The 12,600-nt window shown below is 37.5% G+C and overlaps 1 protein-coding gene across 1 annotated transcript in view; it reads right to left on the reverse strand.

The window, feature by feature from the left end:
* adamts3 (ADAM metallopeptidase with thrombospondin type 1 motif, 3) overlaps positions 1–11,671 on the reverse strand; it is a 206,079-nt gene extending 194,408 nt beyond the window's left edge. The window contains exons 1-2 of the mRNA XM_017306899.1: positions 11,247–11,671; positions 9,048–9,069 (exon numbers count right to left, since the gene is read on the reverse strand). Coding sequence (XP_017162388.1) covers positions 9,048–9,069; positions 11,247–11,306 — 82 coding nt within the window. The 5' untranslated portion in view covers positions 11,307–11,671. The remainder of the gene's footprint in view (positions 1–9,047; positions 9,070–11,246) is intronic.
* Positions 11,672–12,600: the final 929 nt, after the last annotated feature.

The raw sequence follows: 12,600 nt of genomic DNA on the forward strand, positions 1-12,600 counted from the left end.
CAGAGGATCACGTTACATTGCTTAGCCAATCAGAGGATCACGTTACATTGCTTAGCCAATCAGAGGATCACGTTACATTGCTTAGCCAATCAGAGCTGCGGAGGAGCCCTGATTGAAGGAGCTCCACTCTCAGCATGGATTTGAACTTGTGTCTTTATTTACTTCAGCAAAACTCAGTTTTTACCAAATTCTGTAGCTTTCGGTGAACTTCTAAATCTGCTCCTTAGTCGCATCTTTTCGGGGTTGCTACTGCCTCTAGTGGCGTGGGGGTGGTAACACAACTAATATAATTACCTTACTAAATCAGAATACCGCAAAGTCTTTATTATTTATTATTAATTTTTCATTCTCGTAAGAATGTAGAGCTAATTAAATGACCTAAAGACCTTAAAGTGGTTCCAGTTTCTCTCGATGGCCAACCTGTTGAAACTGTGGTAAATTTTAAATACCTTGGGTCCTGGACAGTCAGATCAACTTTGCTGAAAACACTGACTATATTTTGAAGAACTGTTTTCAGAGACTCTACCTTTTAAGAAGACGTGGTGATCGTGGGGTGAAACAACGAGACTCTAGTTGGGTCACCCCAAAGTCTTGAATTTGGGGGGGAAAAATCATATTTTATTTATCACTACAGAAGGGTTCAGTGAAGGTGCATATGAAACTGGTGGGTTCGGTTCCTCAAAAAAGGTCAAGAACCACTAGACTAAACATACAGTGAACAGAAAAGAGTTTTTAAAATGTTTGATGCAAATCTGTTGCACTTGATTAACCGAGTTTCAGTTGTAGGTCAGACGGTGCGACAAACCCAAAGGCTTGTTTAGTATGTTAAATATTAAAGTTCATAACAGCATAATGTGAAAAACAGACTGAAGCACATCTAAATAAATTAGAAGTTAATTAGTTCAGCGATCCAATTCAAAGAGTTAAACTCGTTATCTAGAGCCAAGGTAATATATGTACTGATTTTAATTCTGGCAATTTGCGTGATTACCACTTAACAGCTACTGAACTACAAATATTTAATTTCTGAGAAAATTATAATATTACTTTAAACCAATTTAAAATACTGAGATTATAGTACAGAAATGTTTTGATATGACCATAAGGAAGACGGTCAACACACTCCATAGTGTCTCCAGACGGCGGCTAGGAATAGCAGTGGAAAGTTAAGTGGAAGGAAAAAGTATGGTAGAACAGACAGCTGAAAGTCTATTCTGTGTGTGATGCAGATGTTAAAGTTTCAACATCTAAACTAAGTTTAGAATATATGAATTTCATTTTCCAATGACATTTATTGAGATTTTGCTTGTGAGTTTATCAGGCGGATTTTGTATGTAGTACCTGGAAAAAGGGACAGATTTTAATAGTTCAGTAAATAATGGTTCCTCAAAGACACATCGTTGTCATTTACTAGAGATCATACACATTTTTACTAACATTTTTATGACACCATCTCAGGGTCAGCAGAAAGAAAAGGAATAACTTTTCGCCAAAACTATTTTTAGAATCTGATTAATTTTCTGATAAAAAATAATTTCCAAGCTCCAAAAGCTGAAAATTTGCTAGAAAAAAAAATCTTGACATTTTGAGAAATTCTCAGAAATGTTTTAGAAGAAACTTGGAAATTTCGGAGTTTAACATTTTTTTTTTTTAATTGCAAAAAGTCCTGAAATTTTTATATTAATCTCAGAATTTTTCTGAAAACATTGAAATATATTTGACATTTTTAACTCTGAAAAGTGAAAAATTGAAAAGTTTTGAGTTAGAAAAAATATTCAAACTCAGAAATTTCCAATTTTTTCTAGAAATTTTTAGACATTAACCTCGATTTTTTTTTAATGTTTATGTTTTTATGTACATTTTTGTCATTTTTCTGACTTATTTTTCCAGAAACAGATTCCTCTGACACCATCTTAGTGCAGTAAGATACTGACAGCTCAGACGTTCTCAATAAAAGACATTTCTCAAAAACCAGGCTGGAGAAAAATTTACAAAGTCTTCGACAGCTGTGTAGAAGAGTACGATGTTTCACAAATCCACTAAATATTTATAAAAGTTAATATATTTCTGAACCAAATAATCTGCAGCTCAAAGTATCTGGCTCAGGAAAAGCATTTTTAATTTATTTTTCCTCAACGAAAACAAACTTCTGGATGTGTAGAAAATGTGAGAAAGTGTTCAAACATTTCCTGCATGGCTGCAGCTGAACATTTTACATGCAGATCAAGCAGAGCTCAGAGTAAAACCTTTATTCTGAAAGGTCACCACTTCACAGCACTTTGCCTTCACATTCATGGAAAAGTGATTTAAAAACCTTTTCAATGTATTTTAATGTGAAGAGATAAATTCTTACAATAAGCAAACATCTGGTTAGAAATTTATGCTCAGAAAAGCTAAATTAATGCAAGAAACCATGAAATCTGAATGTATTATGAGCCATTTAGGAGTTTAATACTTATGTGTTAAATATTTATACAATATATCATCCTAACCTTCAGCAAGAACAGTATTTTCCTTTATTGTCGTATTTTTAATATTTCATTGCAGTTGTGCAGTCCAACCTCACTGGTTGTGATAAAAAATGTATATATATTTCTACATTAGAAGTAATTCTGGTGAGCTTTATTTTTTTAATGTTTTTAGAACAACATTTAAGTGCAACAACATTTTAAACCACATAATTTATCATCAGGTTTACATTTTCTTTAAAATCATATGAAATAAAGACAATATTGACTTGTAAACAAACTTCTTTGAGTCAGAATTACTTTCCAGTAATTGAGTTAAATAGACTTAATTAATTTCTCTTATGAAAACTTATTTTAGACTTGAACTGTCATATTGTAGCTAATCCATCCATCCATCCATTTTCTTTCACCCTTGTCCCTCAGTGGGGTCAGGAGGTGCTGGTTCCTCTCCAGCTAGCGTACTGGGCGAGAGGCGGGGTCACCTGGACAGGTCGCCAGTCTATCGCAGGGCAACACAGAGACACACAACCATGCACACACACACTCACACCTAGGGGCAATTTAGAGAGACCAATTAACCTGACAGTCATGTTTTTGGACTGTGGGAGGAAACCGGAGTACCTGGAGAAAACCCACCATGCACAGGGAGAACATGGAGACTCCATGCAGAAAGACCGGGGCCGGGAATCGAACCCAGAACCTTCTTGCTGCAAGGCAACAGCTCTACCAACTGCACCACTGTGCAGCCTATTGTAGCTAATATTAAATTATATTTTCATATCAGCTGCTGATGCGTTTAATACTGAAGCAAAGAGAGAAAAAAAGGTTGTTGGAGATGGAAAACATAAAGTAGGACGATCTCAATAATCTGTAAATCAATCAGTTTACATCATTTATCATTTCTCCGTTTTCTCCCCAAAACCTGGATGATAAAGTTTTCAGTCTGATGATTTTGTCTCAGCTGTAAATGTGATTTTGTTTCCACAGACTTCATAATTCATTTCATTTGACGTTTAAGATATTTAAAATGTCTTCCAGTTCCAGAGTTAAATGTTCATAAGAGTTTATTTATCTTGCATTATTGTGGCACTGCTTGAAAGTTACACAATATTATTGTTTATCGCAATAACTTCTGGGACAATTTATCATCCAGCAACTTTTGTTAGGCCTTCAAATGCTTTAAAATAGAGAAACAAAAGCAGAAAGTTTTAGGGAGAATATAAGAATATTTGTCTGTTCAGAGTCCAAACACACAGGAAGCAAACATGCAGAAAGACCCAGTGAGTCTGGGATTCAAACCCAGAACCTTCTCCCTGAATTAATTCACTTAATTAAAGAACTATAATCCACATAAAAGTCTCGTTTAACTGGAGCATTTTCAGAAAACCTGACTGAACTGAAGCTCAGAGCAGCCGGACGCCGGATGTGCTAACCCCTTAGCTGTGATGCTAGGCAGGCCGTGTGCTTATTTTTTCCACCATGTGGAAGAAAACGGCCCTGAACACACGAGTCAAGCAGCATCTGGGTTTCAGACCAGCAGGATTGATGGTGTGGAGCAGCCAGCCCAGTCCCACTCCACCTCAGCCCAGTAGGAAACCAGTGGATGACGTCAAGCATGCTGCTGCTGCTGCTGCTCAGGCAGAACCAGGAAATGCAGAGGAACCGATCGGCCCGGGCTGCACCTGCCCGCCGAGCCAGAAGTGGGTCGACTCCATGAAACTCAGACATGCTGATGGTTATGGCTTCTCTGCAAATCACTCAGTAAAACCACTGAATATAGGAGGTTTTTATACCATCAGCACAGAGCAGGGGTGTCCAAAGTGGGTCCTGGAGGCCCGGCGTCCTGCGCGTTTTAGTTCTCTCCCTGCTGGTAGTAACAACCTGTTCAGCTTATCAATGTTCCTCTTAGGCCTCTAACGAGCCAGGTGATCCAGGTGTGTTAAACCAGGGAGAGAACCAAAACAAGCAGGATGCCGGGCCTCCAGGACCCACTTTGGACCCCCCTGGCATCGAGGATAAATCTGAGAATCTCTGACAATTTAATATGTACAGAACAGGGTTACGACCACTGAAAGAAAAAAAAGAAACAAGACTCTTTTCCTCAGAAATCTCCCTTTACCCTTCAGAGATTAAAGTCACAGTTTGGAAGGAAAAATGTCAGAATTAAAAAATTAAATCAAGAACNCGTTACATTGCTTAGCCAATCAGAGGATCACGTTACATTGCTTAGCCAATCAGAGGATCACGTTACATTGCTTAGCCAATCAGAGCTGCGGAGGAGCCCTGATTGAAGGAGCTCCACTCTCAGCATGGATTTGAACTTGTGTCTTTATTTACTTCAGCAAAACTCAGTTTTTACCAAATTCTGTAGCTTTCGGTGAACTTCTAAATCTGCTCCTTAGTCGCATCTTTTCGGGGTTGCTACTGCCTCTAGTGGCGTGGGGGTGGTAACACAACTAATATAATTACCTTACTAAATCAGAATACCGCAAAGTCTTTATTATTTATTATTAATTTTTCATTCTCGTAAGAATGTAGAGCTAATTAAATGACCTAAAGACCTTAAAGTGGTTCCAGTTTCTCTCGATGGCCAACCTGTTGAAACTGTGGTAAATTTTAAATACCTTGGGTCCTGGACAGTCAGATCAACTTTGCTGAAAACACTGACTATATTTTGAAGAACTGTTTTCAGAGACTCTACCTTTTAAGAAGACGTGGTGATCGTGGGGTGAAACAACGAGACTCTAGTTGGGTCACCCCAAAGTCTTGAATTTGGGGGGGAAAAATCATATTTTATTTATCACTACAGAAGGGTTCAGTGAAGGTGCATATGAAACTGGTGGGTTCGGTTCCTCAAAAAAGGTCAAGAACCACTAGACTAAACATACAGTGAACAGAAAAGAGTTTTTAAAATGTTTGATGCAAATCTGTTGCACTTGATTAACCGAGTTTCAGTTGTAGGTCAGACGGTGCGACAAACCCAAAGGCTTGTTTAGTATGTTAAATATTAAAGTTCATAACAGCATAATGTGAAAAACAGACTGAAGCACATCTAAATAAATTAGAAGTTAATTAGTTCAGCGATCCAATTCAAAGAGTTAAACTCGTTATCTAGAGCCAAGGTAATATATGTACTGATTTTAATTCTGGCAATTTGCGTGATTACCACTTAACAGCTACTGAACTACAAATATTTAATTTCTGAGAAAATTATAATATTACTTTAAACCAATTTAAAATACTGAGATTATAGTACAGAAATGTTTTGATATGACCATAAGGAAGACGGTCAACACACTCCATAGTGTCTCCAGACGGCGGCTAGGAATAGCAGTGGAAAGTTAAGTGGAAGGAAAAAGTATGGTAGAACAGACAGCTGAAAGTCTATTCTGTGTGTGATGCAGATGTTAAAGTTTCAACATCTAAACTAAGTTTAGAATATATGAATTTCATTTTCCAATGACATTTATTGAGATTTTGCTTGTGAGTTTATCAGGCGGATTTTGTATGTAGTACCTGGAAAAAGGGACAGATTTTAATAGTTCAGTAAATAATGGTTCCTCAAAGACACATCGTTGTCATTTACTAGAGATCATACACATTTTTACTAACATTTTTATGACACCATCTCAGGGTCAGCAGAAAGAAAAGGAATAACTTTTCGCCAAAACTATTTTTAGAATCTGATTAATTTTCTGATAAAAAATAATTTCCAAGCTCCAAAAGCTGAAAATTTGCTAGAAAAAAAAATCTTGACATTTTGAGAAATTCTCAGAAATGTTTTAGAAGAAACTTGGAAATTTCGGAGTTTAACATTTTTTTTTTTTAATTGCAAAAAGTCCTGAAATTTTTATATTAATCTCAGAATTTTTCTGAAAACATTGAAATATATTTGACATTTTTAACTCTGAAAAGTGAAAAATTGAAAAGTTTTGAGTTAGAAAAAATATTCAAACTCAGAAATTTCCAATTTTTTCTAGAAATTTTTAGACATTAACCTCGATTTTTTTTTAATGTTTATGTTTTTATGTACATTTTTGTCATTTTTCTGACTTATTTTTCCAGAAACAGATTCCTCTGACACCATCTTAGTGCAGTAAGATACTGACAGCTCAGACGTTCTCAATAAAAGACATTTCTCAAAAACCAGGCTGGAGAAAAATTTACAAAGTCTTCGACAGCTGTGTAGAAGAGTACGATGTTTCACAAATCCACTAAATATTTATAAAAGTTAATATATTTCTGAACCAAATAATCTGCAGCTCAAAGTATCTGGCTCAGGAAAAGCATTTTTAATTTATTTTTCCTCAACGAAAACAAACTTCTGGATGTGTAGAAAATGTGAGAAAGTGTTCAAACATTTCCTGCATGGCTGCAGCTGAACATTTTACATGCAGATCAAGCAGAGCTCAGAGTAAAACCTTTATTCTGAAAGGTCACCACTTCACAGCACTTTGCCTTCACATTCATGGAAAAGTGATTTAAAAACCTTTTCAATGTATTTTAATGTGAAGAGATAAATTCTTACAATAAGCAAACATCTGGTTAGAAATTTATGCTCAGAAAAGCTAAATTAATGCAAGAAACCATGAAATCTGAATGTATTATGAGCCATTTAGGAGTTTAATACTTATGTGTTAAATATTTATACAATATATCATCCTAACCTTCAGCAAGAACAGTATTTTCCTTTATTGTCGTATTTTTAATATTTCATTGCAGTTGTGCAGTCCAACCTCACTGGTTGTGATAAAAAATGTATATATATTTCTACATTAGAAGTAATTCTGGTGAGCTTTATTTTTTTAATGTTTTTAGAACAACATTTAAGTGCAACAACATTTTAAACCACATAATTTATCATCAGGTTTACATTTTCTTTAAAATCATATGAAATAAAGACAATATTGACTTGTAAACAAACTTCTTTGAGTCAGAATTACTTTCCAGTAATTGAGTTAAATAGACTTAATTAATTTCTCTTATGAAAACTTATTTTAGACTTGAACTGTCATATTGTAGCTAATCCATCCATCCATCCATTTTCTTTCACCCTTGTCCCTCAGTGGGGTCAGGAGGTGCTGCTGCCTCTCCAGCTAGCATACTGGGCGAGAGGCGGGGTCACAGGTCACCAGTCTGTCACAGGGCAACACAGAGACACACAACCATGCACACACACACTCACACCTAGGGGCAATTTGGAGAGACCAATTAACCTGACAGTCATGTTTTTGGACTGTGGGAGGAAACCGGAGTACCTGGAGAAAACCCACCATGCACAGGGAGAACATGGAGACTCCATGCAGAAAGACCGGGGCCGGGAATCGAACCCAGAACCTTCTTGCTGCAAGGCAACAGCTCTACCAACTGCACCACTGTGCAGCCCGACACAAAGTCCCATAAAATGCATTTCTGGTTTTAAACGTGATAAACTGTTTGGACGTTCAGGGTGTGTGAATACTTCACCAAGATGTTGTAAAAACATGACTGCACTGCAAAAAACACAAAATCTTAGCAAGTATTTTGGTCTCTTTTCCACTGCAAACATCTCAGTTTTGTCTTATTTCAAGTTTACTAACTTACAGGTAACTTTGCAGCAAGAAATGGAAGCTTGTTTCAAGTCAATAATTCCTTAATATTTGTGAAATTGTATTTGTTCCATCGGCAGATCGTTTAAAAGGAGATTAACATGGCTGCCGGTGTGAATGCACCCAGGGTGGCAAATAAAGGCATAATCTGCAGGGCTGCCACCTTAGATTTTATTAAACAGAATTATTCCTGCACATTTTGTCCCACTAGATAAACATACTCAAATTGTACATTAGATTTTCAATAACATTTAGAGGTTTTTCATATTTTTAATGCTTTCTTTGCTGTTAAAGCTATTAAAATGCTAATAAAAACCAGCGGTAGAAACAGTACTCATGCTTCAAGCCTCATATTAAAGCAAATGTTTTGCAATATTTTATGTATTTCCCATAAAACTACAGTAAAGAGTTCAGCGTATTACTGTCTGATTCAATAAGCCAGTCTGACATGTTTCTGTTCTTACAGGAGGCAAAGATTCAGTCGGTTCCAGCATGAAGGGGGCAGAAAAAAGGTGAAAAGTTAAGCAGAAACCACATGAAGTGAGCGCAGCGGCTGCTTTACAAGGCTGATAAAGACCACAGAGAGCCAACAGTAGCAGCCACAAACGCTGCACACAGCCCAGCGCTGCGCGGCGGCCCGGACGTGTTCAGGAGATAACTGGACGTAAACGGATCCTACGTGGACTCGGCTGCAGCTCGCCGGTCCCTCGACCTCACAATGGAGAACAGATGTGCAGGATTTAGAGGTGGAATTCTCTTTCCTGTATAACAAAGCCCTTTAAGCAGTCGCAAGATAAGTGTGTGTGAGTCGGAGGAGCCAGGAGCGTGTGTGTGTGTGTGTGTGTTACAGAACTGCTCAACAGAAAAACTCTCCTCCCACTTTGATCCGTTCTCCTCCTGAACTCGTCAGCAGTTTGGAGGAGAAAACCTGGAGCTGGAGTTTGGGCTGAATTAATAACAACATGGAGGGAAGTGAAGAAGCAGGTCTTACCTTCCCGGTTTGCTTCCCCAGCCTGCAGGAGACACAAGAACAAAGGTGAAAAAGCATTAAGGAAACACTAAATGCTCATTTTAAAACAGGTTCATTGATTCAAAGTCCCACAATAAACTGAATGTTATTTAGCTCTTTATGTAAACAGTGGATTTAATTCACTTTGGGATCTGGAAGTAAATTTATTCTGCTGCTTCGGCAGTTTTTAATGTTCTGTTGGGACTATTAAACAGTAAAATGCAGGTAGAATAAATAAATAAACAAACTGGATGATAAAATCTTCAGTCTGATGTTTTGGTCTCAACTTCCTTCTTTTATGAAGGATCATTTAGTTTGCAGAGACTTCATAATTCATTTTATTTGTTTTTATTTTGCATATTTAAGATGTCTTCCAGTTCCAGTGTTGGAATCATTAGAATTTAAAGTTTATTGATCTTTGAGAATATAATCGTGTACTTTTATATGTCATTACCATTACATTACCTGAAAATGGTCTCAAAACAGAAATATTATTGTTTATCGCAATAATTTCTGGAACAATTTGTCGTCCAGCCAAACCAGGTCATGTCTGCATATTTACAACCCACTGTTGCCGGTTCAGAAACTTTCCTGCTGAAAGTGAGGAAAGATCATCTTTTCAGGAAGCTCAGGTGAGATCAGGGCAGGTAAACGCAGATGTTTCTGCTCACCAAATAAAAACCTTCTGCCCTACAGTTCATAAACAATTAGATTTTAAAGACAACACGGTTCATGTTCTACCCTTTGCTCCAGCAGGCAGTCGACAGTCAGACCAGTTTCTGTTCATGAACATAAAGTTTATCGAGTAAGAATCAGTTTTATTTATTTTACTTAAATATAACATCTGTAGATATTCAAGTAAAACCTGCCAACACTGCAGTATCAATGAATGCTGGACAAAAATGGAGCAGAAATTAGATCCATTAAAAATCACGCCGGTTTATCGTTCAATAAAACATGGAGGAGATAATTATCACTGAATGTTTGGTCGACTTGTAAAACCTGTTCATGTGAGGAATGTACTTTATGTGTGTGGATGATGACATTTGACAAAATGTGATTTCTGTTATTGGTTGTCACAATTGTTGACTTTATGATGCGTTTTTGGTGTTTTTTTTCAGGATTGAAGCACTTTGAGCCGATGTGCTGCTGATCTGCCAAACAGATAAACTTCACTGACTGACAGATTGATTCAGATCCCAACTTCACATTTTCTTCTGAAACTTTTAGCTGCTTTGTGTTTTTTTACATTTTTCTCGACTTTAGCCAACTACCGAGTTACTCATGAGCAGCTATGGTAAATACCTGTTGCATAAATCTGTTAAATATAAGTTAATTGTGATTAGAAAGCAACTTACAGTATTATATTTCCGGTCTGTTGTATTGCATATCCACTTTAACCAACTTTAAGTAACGTTTCCAGGAACTGCAGGTGTAATTTATATTGTCCTTTTTTAAAATAAAGTTCTTTATCAATGTAGAAAACACAAACAAGCTTTAAACACATTAAAGTTTCTGTTAGAGTACAATCAGGACCGGATTTACAAGGATGTGGGCTGGAGCCAGTTTTGGTGCCCTATAACTTTTTCAAATACTTGAATATTGTTTGTATTCATTAAAAATCCCAAAAAATAATGCAACTCACATGATTCTATAAGTTTTATATTAAGTACAAAACAGAAAACAAACATTTGGGACACCCCCCCCACCCCCCCCAAAAGTTGACGCCCTGGGCTACTGCCCTAGTAGCCCTTTCTAAAGTCTGACTGCGCATTTTCCAACATGTCATCCACTTCTTTTTGGGACGCTAAAAGCTACTGAGCGGTCGCAAAGTTCGCTCTGCCTCGGGCAGGCCTGGTTCTCTTGGAGCCCGGCGGTTTGCTGGAGCTGAAGCCTCAAACAGAAACATGTTTGTAAGTTTCAGCTCGTGTGTGTGACAGACAGACAGACAGGCTGAACCCACGCGTGGTGCAGTGTCAACACGCAGTGCACAGAGGAAGCAGTGTGCGTGTTTACAGAGGCGATGGGAAACTTTTTTAAACTGCTGCTGCTGCCCCACTTTTCTCTGCTTTCCAGCTGCATTCACTTCATAATAAACGGCCCGGAAAAGCGAAATAAGTGAATGAATTAATGAAAACCAAGCAGTCCGTCAGTGAACGGAGAGCATGTGCAGACACTTACCTCGTCAGCTGAAGTCAAAACAAATCCAACAAGCAGAAAAGCTAGAGAAACCACAGCCATCACGAGAGGAGCGTTATCTCAACCTCAAGCCCAAATTAAAAAGCGCAACAGCGAAAAATAAAAGAAAGTCTCTACGCAAACGTGAGGAGGCTCATTCAAAACTTGTCAGAAGCGCAGGCTCTGATTATTAAAGGGGGAAGGAAGTAGCTGCAGTTTGATTGAATCAGGAGTGAGGCGGGTTGCGACACTTTGTCAGAGCGTTTCTGTTCTCTTCACTGAGTTTCCAGAAAGTTTGGGCGAAGCTCGCCGGACAGCCCTCCGCCGCTGGCGCACAGAGCTGCAGAGTGAGGCGGCCTGGAGCTCGGTTCCCCGGGCTAATAAGCCTTCAGACCAGCCCTGTGTGACGTGACTCTGCCCTCTCACCGAGCCCCAACACGGAGGGACCGAGGAAGAGGAGGAGGAGGAGGAGGAGGAGGAGGAGGAAGAAGAGCAGCAGCAGCACCGTCACTATGTCTCTGACTAACTACAAAGTTTCAATCGTCTTGTTCTAAACGTAAAACTTAAAATCCAATTCTGATTTCACTTTCCAAAAACTTTTTTCAGTGGGGATGTGTGGAATAGCTCCCAGTGGTCAGTATCTTACCTGCAGCAGTGAGTAGTAATGGCAGTAGACCTATTCTCAACCTTTAAAATTGCACAATTTTACATTTTGAAAGTAAATTAGCATTCATTAGCATTCACACAGTGCCTGTGTTTTAAATATTAAAATTTCACTATTTTTAAATTAACATTGTCACAACTGCTATGTCAAGTTGATGGCATTTCTGTACTTCTATTTTTGTTATTTTTATTTACTTGTCTTGTCTATCATGATGTGTGCTGCTGCCTTTCTTGGCCTCTTGAAGTCTTGATCTCAATTAGTTTTTTATCTGATTAAATAAATGTTGAATAAAAATCATTTTAAAAAATATTTGTTTTTTGAGGCTCTTTGAGATGTGTGCATTTATTTTTGCAGTTAGGCTGAAAACAAATTGACCCCAAATAATAAAAAACAGAAAGCTGTATGTATTGGATCTAAAATGATTTCCTCCTTCCTCCTGGAAAATGTTTTAGTTTAATATTTGAGTAAATAATTGATAAACGTCTTGTACATTTTTGCCCAGAAGTGTTTTCAACTTGACAATGTTGGTCCTCATGACAACACATTTGGACACCACTGTTTTTTGTGGAATATGTTTTAAAATAATTTATTACAAACCTTATTTCAGAACCACTGAAAATATTTTATATCATCTCAGATATTCTCTTTGCCTGGATGATCTGAGTTTCTACCACATTATTTCTTCTAATAAAT

Source organism: Poecilia reticulata, linkage group LG9 (genome assembly GCF_000633615.1).
Source record: "Poecilia reticulata strain Guanapo linkage group LG9, Guppy_female_1.0+MT, whole genome shotgun sequence".
In the NCBI taxonomy this organism is placed as follows: Eukaryota; Metazoa; Chordata; class Actinopteri; order Cyprinodontiformes; family Poeciliidae; genus Poecilia; species Poecilia reticulata.